This window comes from Emericellopsis atlantica, assembly GCF_019669845.1.
Source record: "Emericellopsis atlantica unplaced genomic scaffold F5Z01scaffold_5, whole genome shotgun sequence".
Taxonomy (NCBI): domain Eukaryota; kingdom Fungi; phylum Ascomycota; class Sordariomycetes; order Hypocreales; family Bionectriaceae; genus Emericellopsis; species Emericellopsis atlantica.
This window is the reverse complement of record NW_025764707.1, coordinates 826,618-847,066: the sequence shown is the minus strand read 5'-3', so window position 1 is coordinate 847,066 and position 20,449 is coordinate 826,618. Positions and strand designations below refer to the sequence as shown.

The window sequence follows — 20,449 nt, the reverse complement described above, 5'->3', positions numbered from 1 at the left end:
GAAATTACCTGCTTCCCATGGTGCAGCAACTTTTGTTTTGCGCAACCACTCAGGCGATTGTTTTACCAAGGTAACTAATCATCCGGGCCTTCGTCTGTTCTTCTTGTCGGAGGTCGCGATCTGCGCGCAATCCTCAGCCTAACCTTTCTTTCTTCCCTTCGCCATGCCTCCCAACTATTATCCTCTTGTCCAGACTCGAGCCCTGAAATCCGCGGCAAAGCGAAATATCGAGGGTCCCGCAGCATGTCCATCCGCCCACTAGACTTGCCGGCTGCTGGTGCACGTCCAAGAGGGGTTCGTGATGGATTGTCAGCACCTTTGATGACTGTGTTGCTTCTTTTGCGCAATTGCGACAAATCTGCTTCTGTCACTTATCACCTAATACTGACAATACGTTCCTTACAGCTGCTTCCACTTGTCCGTCTGTCTGTCTGCTCACGCCGGATAACAAAGTATCCGGCGAATCCCATTCTCAAACGCGACAACTGTCGCACAGGGCCAAAACGCGACCATGCTTACATTCGATGAATCTCTGACACTAGCACGGCCTGCCTGTCAACGATGAACCTCACTGTGGCCCCTCTAGATCCAGCGCCAGTATTTGCCGGTTGCTGCCGGTTTTCAGTGCACAAGAGAAAGACGCCATGATGCAAACCATGGCAATCACGCGCGCAACGGCTGACTCGCGCTCTGGATGACCGCACTGACCGCACTCCGTACTGGCCGACAAGTCTATAGGTATCACGGTAGAGACCCGAAGTCGAAAGACAATAAGGCTCACACAGGTCGTTCTAGTCAAAACGACGTCACCTGTGGGCAACAAAACACCTGACGTTCATACCTTAACCACCGGCATCCAGAGATTCCAGACGCTGCCCAGAATCAGCGACGTGTTGGATTGGGCACTCACACGACGCTAATACGGCTCTGTCCCGCATCAGAGATCTCAATGTGGATACGCCTTTGCGATTCCACGACTCATTCACTTTCCAGGGGGTTGAAAACGCTACTTGTACACAGGAAGCCTTCGAATTGTCGTCTGTTTCCCGCGCTGTCAGTCAGCGCCCTTGGCCATAGGATGCTCCAACTATAGGCTTTTGGCGATTGCTACTGCCCTGCATTGGTCTGTTTGAAGATTGACTGCTAGGCGTCTTCCCGGCTTGCCTGATCCCTGTTCGGCCAAGTGTTTCCATCTGCGCCAGGACCCTGACCCTTGACCCTGGCCCATCGGAACCCAAGCCACTCCCCATCCACATCGTTGACGACATGTAACACACCAGCCTTCGGCCCCTGTGTCCACCGGCGGGTCAGGCACAGCGTCGACCCTCCTGGACTCCTTCACTCACGGCTGGGATTCCTCACAATGTTCCAAGCTAGCTGCCAGCAGCATGGATGTTGCGTCTTGCCAGGCGGCCTTTGAAGCCCAGCAAAAACATCGTCTTATACACCGCAGTGTCCGACGCCGTTCTACGCCTTTCGCTAGTTTAAATCCTGTCATTCCACGATCTTCATTTCAGCTGTCATTCTTTTGCCCCGGAACCTGACCTGCCAGTCGCTCACTCCGTTCGCCCTGCTGTTTTCCCTATAATACCTCTCTTATAGGCACCTACAACTCTCATTCAGAGCCTATCACACTCCTTGTCGAGTCCAACCTCCCAACCCGTCTCTCCTTACCAAGCCTCTTGACTTGATTCGAGCAACGACGATCTGCCGAGCCATTCAACCTATGCAGCTATCCGCCCTCATTGCCTCTCATCCTCGATTCAACAAGTACACATAACCACTCTCATCGCACACTGCCTTCTCGGTCAGGAGAATTTCTCTTACACACGCACAATCTTGCGGTAAGTCATGCATAATTAGCCTGGCACTAACGCCAGCATGGCATCAACACTGCGCTGGCGAGCCTCACCAAGTGGTCCCCATGTCATACATAACAACTGATGCTGACCTGGATCCTTGAACCTAGATCTCGGGCACGGCTGCCGCTCCAGTTTCTGCGTGTACGAGGCTGCCTGCTCCCGTTGGTCTTTGCATAACTGCCATGGACTCGGCCCACAGGAGGCTGTAAGTCCTCACGCGATCTCCATGTCGGCCTGTCTATACTGATTCCTTTGGTTGCATAGTCGCTCCAAATTCCAGAATTCCCTCTTTCAGTCCGAATCAAGGTTTCGCAAGCAAGTGTCACCCAGTACACCTCACATCAGTACTATGGCCGAGGACGACGTTCACAGCGCAGCGGACGCGGTCACAGCCTGGCCAGCTTCGAGTGCACACCCTCAGTCGACGCCGACAGCAATGTCAGAGGAGCTCTCATATCACGTCCCGGTCGAGAGCTATTCGAGGCCGCCCACGGATCACTCGATGCCCATGCTTGCATCTTCCACAGGGACACCGTCAAGACCCATCTCAGCCCAGCAAGACCTCCAAACACCCATGTCAATGGACGGCAGTACGTTGCTACAGGAGCTCAATAACGCATGTATCGCTGACACTCCTCTAGACTATTACAAGAAGCCGTATGAGGACCAGTTCGCCTTCCATGCCATGACATCCGAGGCGCCCATTGGCCAGGCCTACACGACTGATGAGGCCATTCCCATCCTGGACTTGGACACAAGTGATCACCGGCAAGGCTACTACAACTATCAAATGATGTATGATGAGGCCGCATCACGGAGAATCTCGGGGTCATCTTTCTCCATCTCTACATCCGACATGGTTCATGATGACTTTACGACCGCCATGTCCGACGCTCCTTCATACTGCTCGGATTACCCCCCCACCTCTAACCGTGATTCCTGGATGTCTTCGACGCACCTCTCGCCTGTTGCATCGCCTCGCATATCGGCACAGGGCCGATCTGACCTGGTTCGAGCGCAGAGTCGCGGCCGGGCGTCTCCCTCGCCCCGGCTCAGTGTGCGGTCGGCACCCTACAGTATCGACGTCCCTAGGAACAACAAGAGATGGTCCACTGGCTCCTACGGAAACACGTCAAATCGACGACCCATGCACACGCCGCTCATGTACAATCCAGGCCCGGAGACTCACGCCGCGCATCATCGCATGTCTCGTGCCCTCGCCGACCCGCGCGGCAACGGCACGCTGAACTCTGCATCGACGACCACGCAACCGCACTACCTCATGCCCAGCCAGCCCGTGCTCCAGAGGAACAGCATGCTTCTGCCGACTCAGCTGCCTTCGCAGCTCGTATCTCAGCATACACATGGCGAGGGACGCCACTTCGATGCTGCCCCGCCGCCCCTGCTCTCCCATGGACTTCTTCGCATGCTGCAGAGCAACGTGGACTCCCACCCTCTCCGTCGCTATGCCGATTTGTCTGACCCTCCGGACCTGTTCAGCTGCCTGCACGAGGAGCAATTGTCGCCTCCCGAGGAAGACATGAACCCCTCAGATCCCGACATGATGCCTCGTGAACAAGATCTGCGATTTGAGGGCGATTTGTACACCCCGCGCTGGGTACGCGGGCACGGCAACAAGCGTGAAGGCTGGTGTGGTATCTGCAAGCCTGGGCGATGGCTCGTGTTGAAGAACTCTGCGTACTGGTACGACAAGTCCTTCTCCCATGGCATCAGCGCGGCGACGGGCAGTCCCTTCCAGGAGCCTCTGGATATGCGCCGCATGGACGGCAACCCTGACGTGTGGGAGGGCCTCTGCAGCAGCTGCAACGACTGGGTCGCGCTGGTGAGCAGCAAGAAGAAGGGGACGACCTGGTTCCGCCACGCCTACAAGTGCCACTCGCACCCCAAGGCCAAGGACTCTGCAAAGCGTCGACGGGAGAACGCCAGCGCGCGCAGCAACATGCCGGTGAAGGCGACCAAGACGGACACACTTTCCTCCCCTGCGCATCTCAACTCGTCAAACAATTTCAACAACAACAACAATGGCACCGGCCCGCCGCCCATGCCCACGCATCTCCCGCCCCCACCACCTCTCCTGTCCAAATCCTATCCCAACATGATCTGAAGATGATCAAGTGCAACCAAGCGCCGGTTCCGCTGGTGCTACGACCGAGCCTCCCAGGGTGATCTGCAGGCTGGCGCCTGGACCCCTGACGAACGACGAATTTGAACGAAGAGACACCATAACATGATCACGGAATGATATCCCACATATCTCCTTCCATTTATTTTAGACATCTCTCTCTAATTAGGCCCTTGCTGGCCGAACACGTTCCTCCACATCCGGGCTGCGCTCTGTGCGGGACAAGCTACTGCTTTACATCTGCTTTACACGCCTTATTTCTGCACGGCTTTTCACTTGATACCTCGTTTTTTTTCTTCTTCTTGGGGCAGTATGTATGGAGACCAGAGAAAGGAAGGACTATATAGATCTAGGCAGTCCGAGCGGAAAGGCCTGCTGGACAGCCACCATGTATAGGAACGAAAATACTTAGCCAAAGCAAATATGGAAGCTACTACGCTTCCTGACAACCACCAAGTCCCTTCTCCCCAACTCGTAAATCGCGCCCGAGGCTGACAAGTGACATGTAAAATCACACCGTCCGTCCTTCTGGTTGCACTGGATGGTATGGTATGCCAGACCGACCGCACAGCCGCCAGCGCAGACCTCCGCTGGGGACGACGCGTGGCGCCACAATTTCCAACTTTCATGCGTCCCGACCCGAATCGCCATCATCCCAGCTAGCTCCCTTACCCCGCCTAGATAATAGATGGCAGACGAAAATCTCGAAGAGGAAAAAAAGGGAATATCGTCGTCGCCGCGGCCCTGCGCGCTCATGTGATCGGGCAGCAGCTGCGCGCTAGCAGCCTTATCCCAAGGTACCCCTGCCCAGCGTTGGGTCTCACGCCACGAAGAAAAGGGTCCTCGGTGACCGAGGAATGAGAGTGTGACCCGAGAAGGTCTTGTCTCAGACTCTCAGTGGCGCTAGAAGGGAGAAGTATGCTGGAATGGGGGTTGACACATGTATGTCTCTCCTTGGTGGGTGGCGGTCACGGGAAGGGTGTAGCCAGTCAGTCAGTCAGGCACTCTCACGGCCAATGGGTGCTTTCCATCGATCTGGCTGATTGTTTACTACACAATTAACATGTCCGCACAGACTTTGACAGGTCTGTAGTTGCCAATGTGTAACGTGAGTGCAAGTAGATTGCACGCGAGTGGCAAGGCTTAGTTTGTCACATGAGGACCAAAGTTGACCCTGGCAGGTCAACTCGCAGTCCTGAGAAATGGTATGATTCGTTTGTGTCCTGGGAAAGACGTAGCCTTCGCGGCCCCTGTGATTGTAGAAACGGTGATCATGGACGATGTAATCAAGTTCTGCCTTTCGGCGTCGTCCTTGATGTGCTCTCCCATAGAGAGCGTAATGGGATCAGCTTTGACGCTGACTAGCCCTGCCTTCCTCATGATTCCAGGGGCGTCGTTGATGAGATGTACACCTATGTCCGCCTTGCCGAAGATGGATGTAAAGGCTCATATGAGTGCTTCGATGAGTGGGAATCGTGACTCCGGTGTAGGCGTCCGAGATGAAACCCCAAGACTTCTGCAGCTTGTTGCGCAAAATCTGCAGCGGCCATAGCCTGTCTCCTGTAAATATAAACCTAGTGTATGAATTGATGCTTTTGGCCTGAAAGATATCATCATAAGCTAAATCGATGTCCTAAGGGTGATGTTCGCCTTGCTCTCGTCTTGGACTCTCGTCGTCGAGGTTGGAATCTACCCGGTCGAGATGTAGACGCGTGGCTAGCGCCAATCCTTTGTCCTCATGATGATACTCTACTCTGCAGCAATCGTCGACGGAGACTATGCGAATGCGTAGATGATCCGTCGGTGAGTCGTCAAGGCGGCTAACCACTTGTTGCTGTGTTCCGCGAAGCTTGCTCCGGCGTGATGGATGAGCGGACATTGCGATGGGGCACGGACCAGCGGCCTGGGCGAGGTCCGACGAGACTGGAGTCCAGATGACGTCGTTCTTGGACTGCGGGGCTTTCTTCAGGTACATTGAGTGCAGATGGTCAAGAAAGGACACCGCGCACAATTCGAGTGTGTCCTCAACGAGAGACTGGATATCGCTTCGCTTGACTTGAAGAGCTATCCAAGACACGAAAAGTACGTATCGCATCGCAGCAAGGTACGGACTGTTACGGGGATTAATTAAGACGTCCACCGGTGGCTATCAGCGGGGCACGGCCGAGATCGAGATCTAACCATGACGGGCGCACAGTGGGGAAGCCTGTGCAATGCCCATCATGGCGAAGATGGGATTCTGGGCGACGGCACCAGCAACGTGGAGCCAGGTTGAGACCGACCCTGAGTCCCTGACTTGTGTCTGGCTGGCCGCAATTCAATTCGTTGCGATGGTTCCTCGCGCTGTGCTGTGTGCCTGCGTGATTACCACCTTTGCCTGTTTGGGACTATGCGAACAGGCGCAAACTCAAATCAGGGAACCGTCCTAAACAGGCGCATAACGATATTAGGTGGCGGATTGTGTAGTTGGGCAGGCAGCTGGATCGGCCTCGGCTTAGCATGGCAAATTGGCCGCTCGTCGGATCTGCTGTTGGGCCAACACGTCGGGAAGTTGAACTGGTCGTTGGCATTAGGTAGATGGACGGACGGTGGACGTTTGGAAAGGCTGCAGTTGCGCCGCCGTGGTTGGCCAGCCCATGCTGGTTGGTGCTATCGGCCCCTTACACTAACGGGTGGCCTGGAAAGCTAATAAGTAATCCAGGTATTGTATCCGTGCCGACAGGGCGGCATCGTATGTAGAATGTTGGTTCTGCCCCTCGATACGGCTTTCGCAAAGGGGCTAGAGAGCGTTTCTGTCCTGACTGGACCGTCTGATCATTCTTGAATAGACTCGCGAGATTGCCTGCGGAGCATCTTCTTAGCGCCCGTGTGCATCTGGAGTTGCACAGAGTCGGCTGGTCTCAGCTGTTATCGCCCAGTTGCTGCGTGTGCAGCTGTTGCGCGCGCGCATGCAAAGCCGTGACTAGCTGACTGGCTGTCCGACTTTGTGCTTGGGGTTGTCGAGAAGGCGTAGAATGTCCGTATAGGGTCAGAAAGAGAATAAGGTGAACTTGCAGCCGTCGTCTCGAGGTAGTGTCATTGTTGCCTGTATCGTACCTGCGCAAGGCCGCCCCGCTCGAGCTCAGGCGGCTGATTCTCTCGATTTCTTGATCCGATGTATTCTAACTTATACAGTTGGCTTGGACAATGCTGCTGTGGCTTCAGCTCAGGTCTGGGCTAATTAGCTTCCACATTCAGTCACCTGGCCTTTTGGTGCAGATCTCAAAGGCTCGCAAGGCCAGTCATAACCCACCATTGCTTGCTCGAGACTGGCAACTTTTGGCAAGTGCACTCCGAGTGCACTCACCCGCCCTAGACTAGGCTCGGTGGGGACCACCACCACCACCACCACCCCAAAATCCATCCATCTCCCTGCCCACTCCAATCCAGTCCCTCTTCTGCCTAATAAGTTCTTAGACGCAAGCTGAGACCACGCCAGCGGATTCATTGGCCTGGGCTCGACGTGAATCTGCACTGCTCCGTTCATGCAATCACCGCAGCGATTGTCAATTGCTGACCGAGGGCCAGCTTGATGGTCTGAGCTTCCTTCTTTTCTGTCTGCAGGTCGACGTCTTCCTGTTCCTCCTCACTCGCCTCGCCCACATAGCATACCTTATCACCCAAGCTCTGCGTTTGTGCTGTGCGGTTTCACATTGTAGACCCAGCCTGGTGAGTCCCTCGGATACCTTACCTCCATCTTACCCTTCAGCTCTTTCTTCCCCCTTGGACCACCAGCTGGTGACCCTTGACTGGCCGTCTGACGCTGACCGGTCCGATTGTCCATTCACAGGCACGAGACCAACAAACCGACCGACCCTTCACTCCAACCTGTTGACTATCTACGCCCGTCCTGCACTGTCCACTCGCCTAATGACTATTGCCCTCGACCACGACTCTTAATGATTTCGACGACGACGAATACTGTTTAATGATCGATACGAACGATTGACGACCTAGACATCAAAAACTCACGTTTACCCTACTTCGTCCCTGTCACCAATATCGTTTGGCGACTATTGTATTTCCAGCAGCATATGCCCCGATTTGTGCACCCACGACCCGAACCCCCGTCCGTGATCACAGGTTGATGTGGCAATAACCACCACAATCCACTACCGCTGCTCTCTCCTCGTACGGAGCTGCTATGAGTAGAGACCGTCCATCTTCTAGGTAAACTTGAACATGTCGTCTCGAATGCAATGTCTCAGCTAACCACATTCCCGCCAGCTTTGGAGATCCAGGCGCTCAACCCCCGACGCCAACCCAGACTCCGACTTCTGCAGTCTTCCCGAGCCCTGTGCTCGCTACACCTCGACTTGCGCAAGGCTCCCTGACCCCTCGATTCGCCGAGAACTACTCCGTCTTCAATTCTACGCCCGGCAATCTCGACGGCGGCCAGGCCAGGTTCGAGGGCTTCCCCCCCTTCACACCATCGAGTCACAGAGACGGCTTGGACCCAAAACAACAGCATCCTGCCAACCAGACAAGTCTGCAGCTTCCCGGTTCGGGCTCTTTGCCTAGCCAGACGACGACCCCGCCGCCGACTGCTCACAGACGCAACAAATTCAGCACCCTCGAGCCTCTCACGATGAATCAGGATGGCCAGGACTTCGGGCAACCTGACTTTTCCACGGCGCCGCAGCAGCCGACGGACTTCAACCCCTTGCTGGCAAGCCCAGGCGACATATTCTCCTATCCAATGTCCGCGCCAGTGACGGCGCCCGAAACCTTCTGGGACCCTGCCAGCTTCGCCATGTCCATGGATATGGATTTCAACACTTCCAACATCTTTCCCTCCGAGCATCCTACCACAGGACATCGGCATTCGGCTTCATTTGACTGGAATAACGAACCTCAGATGTTTCAGGACCCGCCTCAGCCTGCGCAAGCTCCTCCACCACGAGCAAACCTACCTGCCAAGGGCGCAGCCACCAAAAAGTCACGTCCACTGGCGCCCAAGCCCCCTGCGAGTCGAGCGCCGACAGCAGGCACTCTGACCGCGAGTCTGAGCATGGATAATGCCTTTGGCATCACAAGCCCAGGGGCCGGCATCGACCCGGGCAACGTCTTCGGCGGCTCTCGGCCTTCCGCGCCTTTCTCCAGTTTCCAGGCAACCAACGCTCAGGCATCACATCCCGTCGCCCCTGCAACGGCCATGCGAAGATCCAACAGCTCGCGGGATCTTGGCAGCAGCAAAGCTCCAGACCGGGCGTTTGCTAGTTCCCCAGTCAAGCCATCGATGCCCAGACCGGGGCTGTCGAGAAGTCAAAGCGAGAACAGGGGGAGGAGACCCAACGGCAAGGGGGCCATTGTCAGCCAGCCCATGGCGCCTCGCCCACTGCCTCCGAGCAGGAGCGTTCCGGGCTTGGACATGGGTCGGGCGATGAAGACGTCTGGGAGAGTGTCACCTCTCAAGAAACAGAACCGCATGTCGGGTCTAGCCTCCATCCCAGAGTCCGCCAGTCGGCCAAGCTCGCGGGCGTCGGTCAAGTTTTACATTGGAGCAGACGGACGGGCGCACGCGCAGGCTGCTCACTCCACTGTCGGTCCATCCGAGTCGTACACTGGGCCTGCTGCTCGATCATCGGGGCAATGGGACGATGGTTCAGAAGGTTCGTCATCGGAAGACGACGAGCCGATCATCATTCCCAGTCGGAACACTTCATTCAACGCGTCCTTCGCCCTGCCTGACCCGAGACGTCCCGTTGGTTCCATCTTCCACCCCGCGCGGAGGAGTATCAGCGATAAGAGCACGAGTACGTTCGCTGCGTCGGCGGATGGCGGAAACAATGACATGGAGAGCGAAGCGGAGACGATCATGAACGACACTCCTGAGCACAACGGAGGCGATGCTGCGAGCGAGCTGCTCCGTGTCAAGGAAAACAGACAGTTGATGGCGAACCAGTTCTCGAGCGCCAAAGCGCAACGTTATTTCGGCATGGGGCAGGGAACCAAGAGCACTTCGATTTCCCCCTGCCGGACTGACTCGGGGAACACGACCGACGAGCCAGGTGTCCGTTGTGTGTGCCACAACACCGAATTCATTGGATTCTTGGTGCAATGGTGAGTTTCGATGATGACCTCACGTCTTGTCGACCTGTGTGCTAACTAATGAATGAAGCGAATCATGCGAAATGTGGCAACACGGCACCTGCGTGAACCAAGCGGCGCAACCGCACGTCTACGTGTGTGCCTTTTGCGCGAACACGCCAAACATGAGGGGAGGCAGGCTTCGAGGCTCAGGTCGTGCCGGCATGGACTTTGGGGTAGCAACGTCGCCCCTGGCGAGCAAGTCGTTTAGAGCGTTCCGTTGAAGTCGCGCGTGGCTTCACCCAGCATACTAGGCGTTGGCTGTTTCGGTTAAGGATCATAGTTATGCAATTACGATAGACTTGTTACTTTATCTTATGGGCATCTGGGCGGCGATCAGGGGCTAGAGGCACACACGGTTGTACACATGATACCCTGGAATAAGTATATATCAACTGTACGGTAGCCGCGGGATCCCAATAAGGGGGGAACCCGCTGGGGCACGTACATATATGCAAATCTCGCAAACCCATACGTAGTAATTAGAAGCTCAAATCTTTTGCATTCATACCACAACCAGAAGTATACCTAAGAGAACCTCCCAGGCACGCAGTCATTGGAGCTAAACGTAGCTGCGAAAAAAGAAACCAGATGTTGCCGTCCGTCCGTCCGTCCATTTCATCCATGTCCGTTTCCGCCGCCACCACCTTATAGCACAGCGCAGCTCAGCTCCTTAGCAGCATACCGGAGCGACACACCCAGGTCAGCCTTGTCCATTTCCTCTTTTTTTTGGTGGTGATTGTCCCATTCTCATTTCTTTTTCTTTTTTTGTCAATATGTCCGTGTTGGTTCAAATTTGATCAGGTCAGATACGTGAGCAAATCATCTGCTTTTTCGTTTTCTTCCAAGCCTCGCTCACAGCAGTGGAGGGACAAAGAGGTCGGAAGAAAAGGGGACAGCATCGAGGGCATCGGCGTCCACATCGACCTCTCAGAAGATGATGTGTAGGCCACGTCGTTGATCGAGGCTGTCCGTGGTGGAAACATTCTATTTTCCACCGAGGCTAGGGAAGGCCGACTCGTCGCGGGTGTTGATGGGAGCAGGGCCCTCGCGGCCGCCACGTCCACCACGGAAGTTGCCGCGCGCGCCACGCTCACCACCACGGTCGGAACGGTCACCACGGCCGCCACGGCCGCCACGACCACCGCGTCCACCGCGGCGCTCGCCGCCGGCACCGCCGCCGGTGCGCTCGGGCTCGACGAAGCGGGGGTCAAAGTCGACGGTCTGCTTGACCTTTTGCTCGCGCTGGCGCTGCTTCTTGCCGCTGGTGGCGGCAAAGTAGTCCTCCTCGGTCTTCTCGAGAGCCTTGGCGTCAGCCCACTTCTTGTCGGCCTTGCTGCCCTCGTTGGCAGAGCGGAGGTTGAGTCCGAGACCAAGCTTCTTCTCGGCCTGCTGGGCGAGGTAGTCGGCGTAGGAGACGGACTTGTCCTCGGGCTCGGCGGGCTCTTCGGGAGCGGCGTCCTCAGCAATGGCCTCCTTCTGCTCGGTCTTAGCGATAGCCTCGCCGGCCTGCTCGTCCTTCAGCTCAGCCTCGCCCTCGGTGGCGCCCCACGAGGCAGCGGCCTGCTTCTCGGAACCGCTGAATACGTCAGTCAAGCCCTGCTACAACGGAAGCAAATGGTGAACATACCCCTGACCACCGTGCCTGGAGTGGCGGTCATCACGCTCACGGGGACGGCCAGAGCCACGGCCTAGGCTCTATTAGCTTGCTGACACGACCAAAGGATGCAGACACATTGTGAGCCACAGAGCTGGAAGACACTTACCACCACGGACACGGGCACCGGCACCGCCACGGCCACCACCACGGCCAGACTCCTCGGTGGAACGACCCTGGTTACGGCCGCTGCCAGCATCGCGGTCGCGGAACGCTGTAAACTGGGTTAGCCGACATGTTCGAACGCTCGAAGCCTCCAAAGCAAATTGGGGCTGGACAAGGACAACATACCACCGTCGTTGCCGCCGGCACCAGGGCGACGCGAAGCGGCTCCGGGGCCCTTGGCGGAAGGGTTCTCGGGCGTGCGCTTAGCAGGGCCCTTGACAGCCTTATCCACAGTCTTCACGGGGACAACGGGCTTCTCCTCGCCATCGTCGTCATTGCCTGCAATACGAAAAAAGCGTATGTTAGTCAAGGTGCTCTCTTTTTGGATGTGTATGGGTCGTCATCGCAACGGCTCTCTCGACCATTCTCCTCTTGATTGTTGCTCAGTGGAGTTGGGGAGGAATATGGGTTTTCGTACCGAGGTAGGCAAACAGGTTCTGCGAGGGCTTGCGTTAGTTACAATTTCTCGAGCCATAGATTGGTGACGAAGGCGGCGAAAGCTACTCGCGAAACTGCGACACAACTGCTGCAAACACGCAGGGTTCGCGGAAGCTGGCGTGTTCACGCTCGAGAACACAGCTTGACAGCAGCAGCAGGGCAAGCTCATTTCTCTCACGACGTCGAGCGGACGGGCTGGTTGGGCTGGCGGAGGAAGAAGAACGTACCTTAGAGGCGACTGACATGATGACCGCCTGGCTTGTCGCCTCTCGTCAGACGGGGGAAGAGATTAAGTGAGCAACAATGCGACGCTGGTGAGCGTGTGAGTTTGGTGTGCCGAAGAAATCTTCAATTGCGCATGACCCGACGACGGTAGAACTCGAGGATGGTGGGAGAGAGGTTTGTTGGCAAGCGTCGTGGTGGTCGGGAGTCGGATGATAGTGCGAGCAGCAGCCTGGGCAGAGCTCTTTAGACGCAGCGCCAGGCTGCCGTAGGGGACACGAACCGCTGTAGGCGGTGGGGCTACAGCGCTGTGGTGAGAGCTCATTAGGTGCGTTGGTGCCGTAGGCGAGGCCGGGCAAACGAAATTCACTCTCTCTACTTGTATTATGCCATTCTAGCTCCAAGGCTGTTTTGTTCTCTACATACAGGTCCTACGAATTGACCTTGATTGGTGTTCCAGTGGCACACAACAGCTTGATAAAGCTCATGATGGCCTGGGAATGGGCGTAGAGCTGCCACGGGATTTGGGGAATTTTGATAATTTTTGTGTGGTTGGCAAGCGGCTCGCGGTTAGGGCAGCAGACGTGGCTGGTGGTGGTTGTGGCTATTACCTCATCCTCCACCCCGCCGGCAATTATCCGCTCCGTTTGCGGACCAACCCCTCCTTTGCTGGAGCTCTGACACGACGTCACATGATTGACGGTATGACTTGGATACAGCCGCAATAGGCATGTTGTTTGTCAACAATCTGTTAGGGGTAAAAGCTGCTAGCTTTGCGCGACCAGGCACGACTATGTCGCAAGTCTTCTCACTAGGCAAGTTCTTGTCCACGCTTAGATCGCACATAGGCTAATTAAGTTCGTTGGTGAACAGCTCATCCACGTGTAGAGTAGTGCCTGTGAGGGCTTAATCACTATGAGAACGCCAAACTAGATAGCATGCAACCTTACGCCCTGTGCGTCCTTCCTGAACTCCTTTTTCCTGGGTTTGTCCTCGGGACAATAGCCTATGCGGCCAATATGAATCATCCAACAATGTCGGGACTGCAAATACAAACTCCTCCATCGCCACCAAGCAGGCGAACAAAAATACCACGTCAAATCTACCAAACACCATCAGGCGTGCTCTCCTCTGCCGCTTGATGTGCCATTACCTCCACTAGGTCCGGTTTTTGGGGCGCGCCAGCATGTTGAGACGGCTCAGGCTGAGGCCACCCTTCTTGATTGGGCTCACGGAACCAGGTGTCTTGCTCGGGGTACGGCTTGGCGGCAGCTTCTTGGCACTGGCAAGAGGGGTTGAGACAATGCGACGAGCCGGACCAGTCTTGCTGTCTGGAGCCGCAGCCTTGCGCCTTTTCCCAGCGCGCTCATCAGCCTCTTTCTCGGTATCATCGTCATCGGAGACGGCACGGTGACGCTTCTTGTTGACGATTCCATGCGGAATGGTCTTTCTCATCGCAGTTGGTGCCTTGTTCTCCTTATTTGTGTCGGCGCTGGGCGAGAATGGCTCCGGGAAGCTTCCCGGTAGGGCCTTGGACGCTGAGGACGCACCGACCTGGCGGATGCTGGCCTGCCCATGTCGAGCGCCGAAGCCAGCGGGTGAAGTCGCGCCAAAGTCAATTGTATGGTCAGCACGGAAAGTGAAGGTACCGGGGGCGGAAGGTTTGGGGCTCTTCTGCTCCGAGGCGCCTGCTTCCACAATGTCCTTAAACGCCGATAGGTCGGGATAGACAACCGTATCTGTGGACTTGGATCCGGCGAGGACGCTGTCCATGGAGCTGTAGTGCCCCGACCGCGCTGTGGTGGACTGGCCAAATTTCTGAGGCGAGGGACGGTTCGGAGTCTCCGCAGCATACTTGGTGTCCGGTGTGAAGGCAACGTGCTTCACAAGCCTACGACGAGGCGTGGTGAGAGGTACTGGCGGCAGCTCCTTGTCTGTCGTTCGGGTCGGAACAGGTGTCCTAGACACTGGCGTAGAGGGCTTGGGCAGGGCGGTGCGCGCCTCCCTAGCAACCGACTTTTGGCCACGCAGAATGGACTTGACGTTCTCGAAGCGAACGGGGCTGATAACCCTACGGCGGATTTCGTTCGCCTTCAATAGGGGGGTGCCAAGGTTGGTTGTGCTTCTCGGCTTCGGCAGGGTGGTTGCTTCGCTCTCTGGGGATGTGTTTACCAGGGAGATGGTAGACTTCTTTGATTGCAGAGAGTGCCCGAGAGATGCCTTGGTCGGACTTGTCAAACGGGAGATAGTTGATGTTGTCCTGCTAGGCGTGTCCCCACCGGAGGGCGTACCAGAGGACGGGCCCTTGGAAGGTGTCCCCCTAGAAGTTGGGCGAGGAATTGTGCTTCCATCTCGGGACATGGGTCGGGACTTGGAAGTATCGTCATCGCGGAGCTTCTTGACTCTTTTGGCGAAGGTACTCTTGGGTTCATCCATGGGAGTGTTACGCTGCAATGCGCCAGCAGAACGTTGTGAATCACCATCATCCAGCTGAGCGTGCGAAGACGTGCGCTTGAGGCTCGACTTGACTTGTGCCTGGGGGGTACCAAGCAAGCTGGTCTTGGACAGCGTACGCTTCAAGCTGGGCTTGGTGGTCGGTGTGGTCGGTGTGCCCTCCGTGTTCGACTTGGCCGGGCTGCTAACCTTGACGGGGGTGGTACGCTGAGCGCGCCAGGCCGAGGCATGGTTCTCAATGGAGTCCATCTTCTTGAACTCGCGCATGTGCGCCGCGCTGAAGCGACTAGACTTGCCCTTGGGTTGGGCAATCTTCCTCTCCTGGTTGAGCTCTGTCTCCGCCTCTCGCTGCGCCCTCAGGTCGGCCTTGATCTTATTCGCTTGCTCACGGAGCTCTTTCATGAGACGCTGTGCGTTCTCGCTCAGTGGCATCTGAGGGCCTTCCTTGGCGAAACGAAAGGTGAAGTCTGTGGCCGGCACGTTTCGCAGGCGTGTGGGCGTTGCCTGCGCTACGCCTGGGATGTCCATGTTACCAGGTCGAATCTCTGAAAAACCCAGCCGCAGATCGGAGGAAGGCTCTGGCATGGTCGACTTGTGGTATTGACTGGGGTGCATGTCTTCGTGAGAAGGTGCGGGTCGAGGAGCCGTCTTGGGAGTTCTAGGCGTGTCGCGCCCTGGGTCTGCATTGTTCTTGTTGGGCTTGGGTGACTTGAAGGCGGGTTTCTGAACACTATCATCGGTCTCCGCGACGGAAGGTAGCTCAGGAGTGGCCCTTGTCTTAAAGGCAAGCCGTCAGCATGAGCGAGCTCTAGGTGTTTGGAGAGAAGACTTACCTTAACAGCAGAGCCAACAGCTGCCAGCCGAGATGACCGGCGGCGGGGAGGCGACATCGTGGTCAGCGATGAAATGGAGATACGCAGTAAATATCACAATGCGATATCAGCAAGGGTGCTCGACAGAATCTAATGCGAAGTTGCGATGCTTGGAATGGAGAATGATGTCAAAGTAGGCCCGGAGCTGCGAGCGCGTCAACAACTGGTGGGGGGCGGCTTTGTTTACTTTCTGGCACAGATGGTCCAAGCGGCAAAACAATCACAGTGCGTGGACAGTGTCACCAGGTTTTCACACGGTGCCCCAACGTCAAGAGGTTAGCCTCAGGCAACACAGGGGAATTAGGATTCATGTTCAATTCATAGAGCATCGCTGTATTAGGTACTGGCTGGTATAATATCTCACGCTTGTTTTTTTCCATCTATTAGATATACTCAATGATTTTCCAAGTTGAAGACCCAAAATGAAGAACTTTTGTTAACAGAACGCTCAGATGATCATCAACCCTCTTCTCCGCTAGTAAACCTTTTTTCCGCTATATAGTGAGCCCAGTACGCCAATCCGTCCATAACCTGCGGCGTCCCGTGCCAGTCCCATGCGAATCGTGATAATTATACCTGCAGCCTCGAAAAGCGTGCCGTCATGAGGATATCCCCATGGTTTTGAATATGTGTTGAGCCGAAAGTGGCAAGATCAGAACAAGAAGCAGCAAAACTCCAGCGAACCCAAGTGTACAATTACTGCGCCTCCCAAAATATGTGATGGGGCGCCCATTCAGGACGTACAAGGCGTAGCCGAGAACCTGCTCGAGCTTGGATGGCTTTTTTCTTTCGCTCGCGCATAGGTTCGGCGTGCCATGTCATCTCAGCGAACGCTGGGATCCACCTGGTACGATTGTGAAGGGAACGCCATGCTGGCACTCAGGCCGAAGGGATCCCAGTCCATGTTCTGATGATCGAGCAGCGAGGTCATGGATGGGTAGGTCTGGCCGCCGTTCATCGAGGACGGTTGGTGCTCGTGGTGCTGGTGTGGAACGTGTCCTGGACCATTCGACGCAGGGGACAGCAACTGGGGACCTTCGTTGGCAAAGTTGCCTGCCGCATAGGGACCAGGGCCGCTCGGTGTCTCAATGTCAGACTCCTCGGCCACGTCTGGTGGTGCATCGTACTCTTGTTCTGCGGCCACGTTAATCACTGCAGTACACCACAATTGTTCTCATCAGACTTACCCAGCTGCTCCAAGTGGGTCTGGAACCCTGGCGTAGGATAATATGCTGCACCGTTCCCTACCGATGGCGTCTGGCGCATAGCTGGCCGTCGTGGTGGCGGCTGGGAACGGTGGGTTTGCTGCGGCTGATGATGCTGTTGCGGCTGAGAAACAGGCATCCCATGGATATGTGGCCGTGGCAGTCCAGGGGCCGCTCCCCTTACCGAGAGATTGTCGGAGGCGGCTGGAGAGAAGCCAGATACCGGGTTGGTGGGAGAATTGGAGTGTGAGGACGGGGTTGGTCGCGTTTTGGGCGAGGCAGAGGTAATGTGTCCTTGCCCGATGCCATGGGCAGGGTCACTCTTCGGTGCAATACCCGAGTTCGAGCGCCGTGAATGGTGGTGGCGGTTGATCAGCGCCCTCTGAATTGGAGGCGGCTGGACCAGGTTCTGGGGCATGTGAGTAGCCCCAAGATCTGAGCCACCAGTCTTTGCGTTCAGCTCGGACTGGACGTCAATGCCCTTCTCGAGCAGGATACGCTCGAGGAGTGAGTTCTTGTAGCGTAGCATCAGGCACTCGTCCGCCGCATTACGGTGGGCCGTCTGCAGACTGTGGAGGTTGGTCTCGTGGACTCGAATGGTCTCCTCCAGCTGCTTGATGTACTCGGTTCGACGTTCTCGGAAGGCCGCCTGAGCCTGCCTGTTCCTCTGCTTGCGTTCCTCCGATGTGGCGTAGATCTAGAGCACATGGGTTAGTACCTCCACTGACACACAGAGTCTTGTCACGGGGAGCACTTACAGGCTTGCGACCACCTTTCCGCTTGGGCTGCTGGCCGTCCTGAGAGGTGGCGTTGTTGGCAGCCCCAGCGGAAGGGGGATGACTGCCTGGGGGCGCATGAGCCATGTCATCGCCGTCCCCCATGGGGGACGAGCTGATAGAGTCGTCGTCCTCCTCCAGAAGGTGGTGGTCGTTGGGATGATGATGCTGCTGCGGTGGCGGGACAGGCTTGGTGTCGATGGACATCTTGTCGGCCATGCCTCCAGTCGAGGCCGTGTGCCACGATCAACGGGCGACGGCGCCGCGTGCGACGCACGGCGACAGCGGGCAAGGGACCCCGGGGCACCGGGCGGCGGACGGATTGCAGATCGCCAGCGTGAATCGGCACGGCGCCGGGTGAAGCAGACGGGCGTGCAAGTGACGTCCGGGTCGCGATTGTGGAACGTGCTCTCCGTGTCAAAGGCCGGAGGTGGTCTTGGTGCGCCCGTTGAAGATGCTGGATTGCGGGCGTTGCGGGCGCAGATGACAGATGGGTACGACGTACTGGAGTCGTCGGGCGTCTGACGTGCCTATCAGAGAGCGAGGGCACACGTAAGGGAAAACAGGCTGGGAAGCGCGCGTCCGTCTGAGACCAGAGGTGGTGGTATCTGATAAGGCGAGACGAGGATGCCTGCAATTTGGTTTGCTAACGTTTTGCTTGCGTGCGGGCGCTGGCAGAGATGGGGGGAGATAACAGTGACAGAGAGAAATTGAGGGACAGCAGTTTATGTAAGGTAATGAGAATGGAAGGCCGGGCGGGGGGGAAATCTCTGGCCCAATTAGCTCCTCAGCTGACCTCCATTTTTTCACTGCACGCCTCCAGTCCGACCTCGCTCCAGCACTGAGCAGCCTCCAGGACCAGTCCATGTCTCCATGTTTAACTCAATCTCTGGACTCTAATAATTAATGAGCCCCCAGGGCCCCGAATCTGGGGAAGTTGGCGTGCAAGAGACTGAGCCCAATTACTACGTACCCTCGCTTGGTGCCAGCGATTCATCATTTGGCTTTCCCTCTGTCGCTGGATCGCCATGCCGTCAGGTCTTGCCGTGCCTTGCCTTGCCTTGCACCTTCCTTGCCCTGAGCGGCTGAGCCAAACGCACTGAAGATCAAGAGGAACCCCCACACACCCCTTCTCGCTAGAGACACCCTGCCTGATAAGGCCCTCCCTCAGCCTTCTTGATCATCAGTCAATCCGGTTGACAACAGCAACATCCTCGTCCATCTCTTTATAATGCCGGGCAGCATCGCCGCCAGCTTCACTCGTTTCACTTGTGAACCGTCACCTATGTCTTGTGCTGGCCTCCCCGCCGCCGATGGCCAGACCTACCTCACCTACTCCACGGGACGCTGCTGCGATTGGTCCCAGGCGGACAGATGCCTCCAAGTCTGTGCCCACCACGTACGCATCATTCATGCCCGCTTCCCCCTTTGTGGCCTGAGCTGAGGCATTTGGCCCGCTTTCACCGTTGTCGGGGTCCAGTGGCAGTGCTCCATCACACACGAGTCTTCTTCCCCTCTCTTCCTCATCGTCACGTGTATCTGGCTGAGCTAGGCTTCGTACAGCGAACAAGCTTCAATCCGTGCATCAAGTGTACGTAGGTCAGGTACCTTATGTTTGAGGCCACTCGCTCTGCAGATCAGCTGGAGATGTGGTCATGATGATAAGCTTTTTTCCCGTTTCCATGGCAGATCTCCCACGTTGCATGTCCGAGGGGTCCGGCTGTCGGATCCTTCTTCGGGCCCCGCGACAAACCGAGACGTGCATCTCCGCGGTGACGTCTGTCAAACAATTGTGTGTCCGTGTCGTGCGTAAGGTATCCGTACTTGTCCGTAGTACGCTCATGAGTTCAGAGTTCAAAAGCAATGAACAGTTGAGTGCCAGGTTCCATCTGACGACAGGCGCCAAACCCTGAGCCCCGAACTTGCTGCTGATAATGTATATCCGAATGGTCAAATCGCTGCGTGTCTGCAGCTTCTTCATGGTGTAACGCTCATGCATTAGCAAGTTATGCCGTCTGTCCCTCACGTACCTAGTGACAATGTGCTTTTCAACCCCTTTTTCTTCCAGATAACCCCCACGCCCACTACGCCTTCAAGGTACGCTCGAGCTCTTTCACCTCGACAGCCTTGGCCTCCTCTGGGAGATTGAGAGAGTAGCGCAGCATCATGACGACCGAGAGAATGGTGCCGATGGGGTTGACGATGCCCTGGCCCGAAATGTCCGGGGCCGATCCTGCGACTCTGGTCAGCTGCGCGCCACCACTGCGCTCATGAGAGGCAACCACTCTCCTTACCGTGGATGGGCTCGTAGATGCCGTTGCACTTGCCCTTGCCGTCGGGGATGCCGCTCAGACTCGCGCTGGGCAGTAGTCCAATGCTCCCGGGGATGACGCTGGTCTCGTCGGAGATGATGTCGCCAAACAGGTTGCTTGTCACCACAACGCCGTTCAGGCCTGTGGGGTTCTTCACCATGATCATGGCTGTCAATGAGCTGATACTCAACCTTTGAGATCGGTGAACTCCTTC

At 56.4% G+C, this 20,449-nt stretch overlaps 7 protein-coding genes across 7 annotated transcripts; 2 read left to right on the top strand and 5 right to left on the bottom strand.

The window, feature by feature from the left end:
• Window positions 1-2,044: 2,044 nt before the first annotated feature.
• On the top strand, window positions 2,045-3,987 carry F5Z01DRAFT_671668 (uncharacterized protein; the record flags this gene model as incomplete). The annotated part of the gene is made up of 3 exons (XM_046264723.1): window positions 2,045-2,067; window positions 2,127-2,452; window positions 2,504-3,987. 3 exons carry the CDS (start codon window positions 2,045-2,047, stop codon window positions 3,985-3,987), a joined length of 1,833 nt encoding a protein of 610 aa, XP_046121154.1.
• A 1,055-nt stretch (window positions 3,988-5,042) lies between these two features.
• On the bottom strand, window positions 5,043-6,247 carry F5Z01DRAFT_459665 (uncharacterized protein). The gene is made up of 2 exons (XM_046259901.1): window positions 5,661-6,247; window positions 5,043-5,605 (listed from the first exon to the last, which is right to left on the bottom strand). The coding sequence occupies exons 1-2, from the start codon at window positions 6,098-6,100 to the stop codon at window positions 5,452-5,454; spliced, it is 594 nt and encodes a 197-aa protein (XP_046121153.1). The 5' UTR covers window positions 6,101-6,247; the 3' UTR covers window positions 5,043-5,451.
• Window positions 6,248-8,188: 1,941 nt separating this feature from the next.
• On the top strand, window positions 8,189-10,358 carry F5Z01DRAFT_633994 (uncharacterized protein; the record flags this gene model as incomplete). Its single annotated transcript, XM_046262007.1, has 3 exons — window positions 8,189-8,214; window positions 8,272-10,107; window positions 10,166-10,358. 3 exons carry the CDS (start codon window positions 8,189-8,191, stop codon window positions 10,356-10,358), a joined length of 2,055 nt encoding a protein of 684 aa, XP_046121152.1.
• Window positions 10,359-10,864: 506 nt separating this feature from the next.
• On the bottom strand, window positions 10,865-12,933 carry F5Z01DRAFT_459313 (uncharacterized protein). The gene is made up of 6 exons (XM_046259899.1): window positions 12,622-12,933; window positions 12,375-12,393; window positions 12,083-12,235; window positions 11,901-12,005; window positions 11,765-11,825; window positions 10,865-11,713 (listed from the first exon to the last, which is right to left on the bottom strand). The coding sequence occupies exons 1-6, from the start codon at window positions 12,637-12,639 to the stop codon at window positions 11,122-11,124; spliced, it is 948 nt and encodes a 315-aa protein (XP_046121151.1). The 5' UTR covers window positions 12,640-12,933; the 3' UTR covers window positions 10,865-11,121.
• Window positions 12,934-13,618: 685 nt separating this feature from the next.
• Window positions 13,619-16,201, bottom strand: F5Z01DRAFT_459281 (uncharacterized protein). Its single transcript, XM_046259897.1, has 2 exons — window positions 15,904-16,201; window positions 13,619-15,847 (listed from the first exon to the last, which is right to left on the bottom strand). The coding sequence occupies exons 1-2, from the start codon at window positions 15,958-15,960 to the stop codon at window positions 13,775-13,777; spliced, it is 2,130 nt and encodes a 709-aa protein (XP_046121150.1). The 5' UTR covers window positions 15,961-16,201; the 3' UTR covers window positions 13,619-13,774.
• A 564-nt stretch (window positions 16,202-16,765) lies between these two features.
• F5Z01DRAFT_679878 (MEAB protein) lies at window positions 16,766-18,130 on the bottom strand (the record flags this gene model as incomplete). The annotated part of the gene is made up of 3 exons (XM_046265560.1): window positions 16,766-17,076; window positions 17,130-17,844; window positions 17,906-18,130. The coding sequence occupies 3 exons, from the start codon at window positions 18,128-18,130 to the stop codon at window positions 16,766-16,768; spliced, it is 1,251 nt and encodes a 416-aa protein (XP_046121149.1).
• A 1,877-nt stretch (window positions 18,131-20,007) lies between these two features.
• Window positions 20,008-20,401, bottom strand: F5Z01DRAFT_633990 (3-isopropylmalate dehydrogenase-like protein; the record flags this gene model as incomplete). The annotated part of the gene is made up of 2 exons (XM_046262006.1): window positions 20,008-20,156; window positions 20,218-20,401. 2 exons carry the CDS (start codon window positions 20,399-20,401, stop codon window positions 20,008-20,010), a joined length of 333 nt encoding a protein of 110 aa, XP_046121148.1.
• Between the last annotated feature and the right edge of the window lie 48 nt (window positions 20,402-20,449).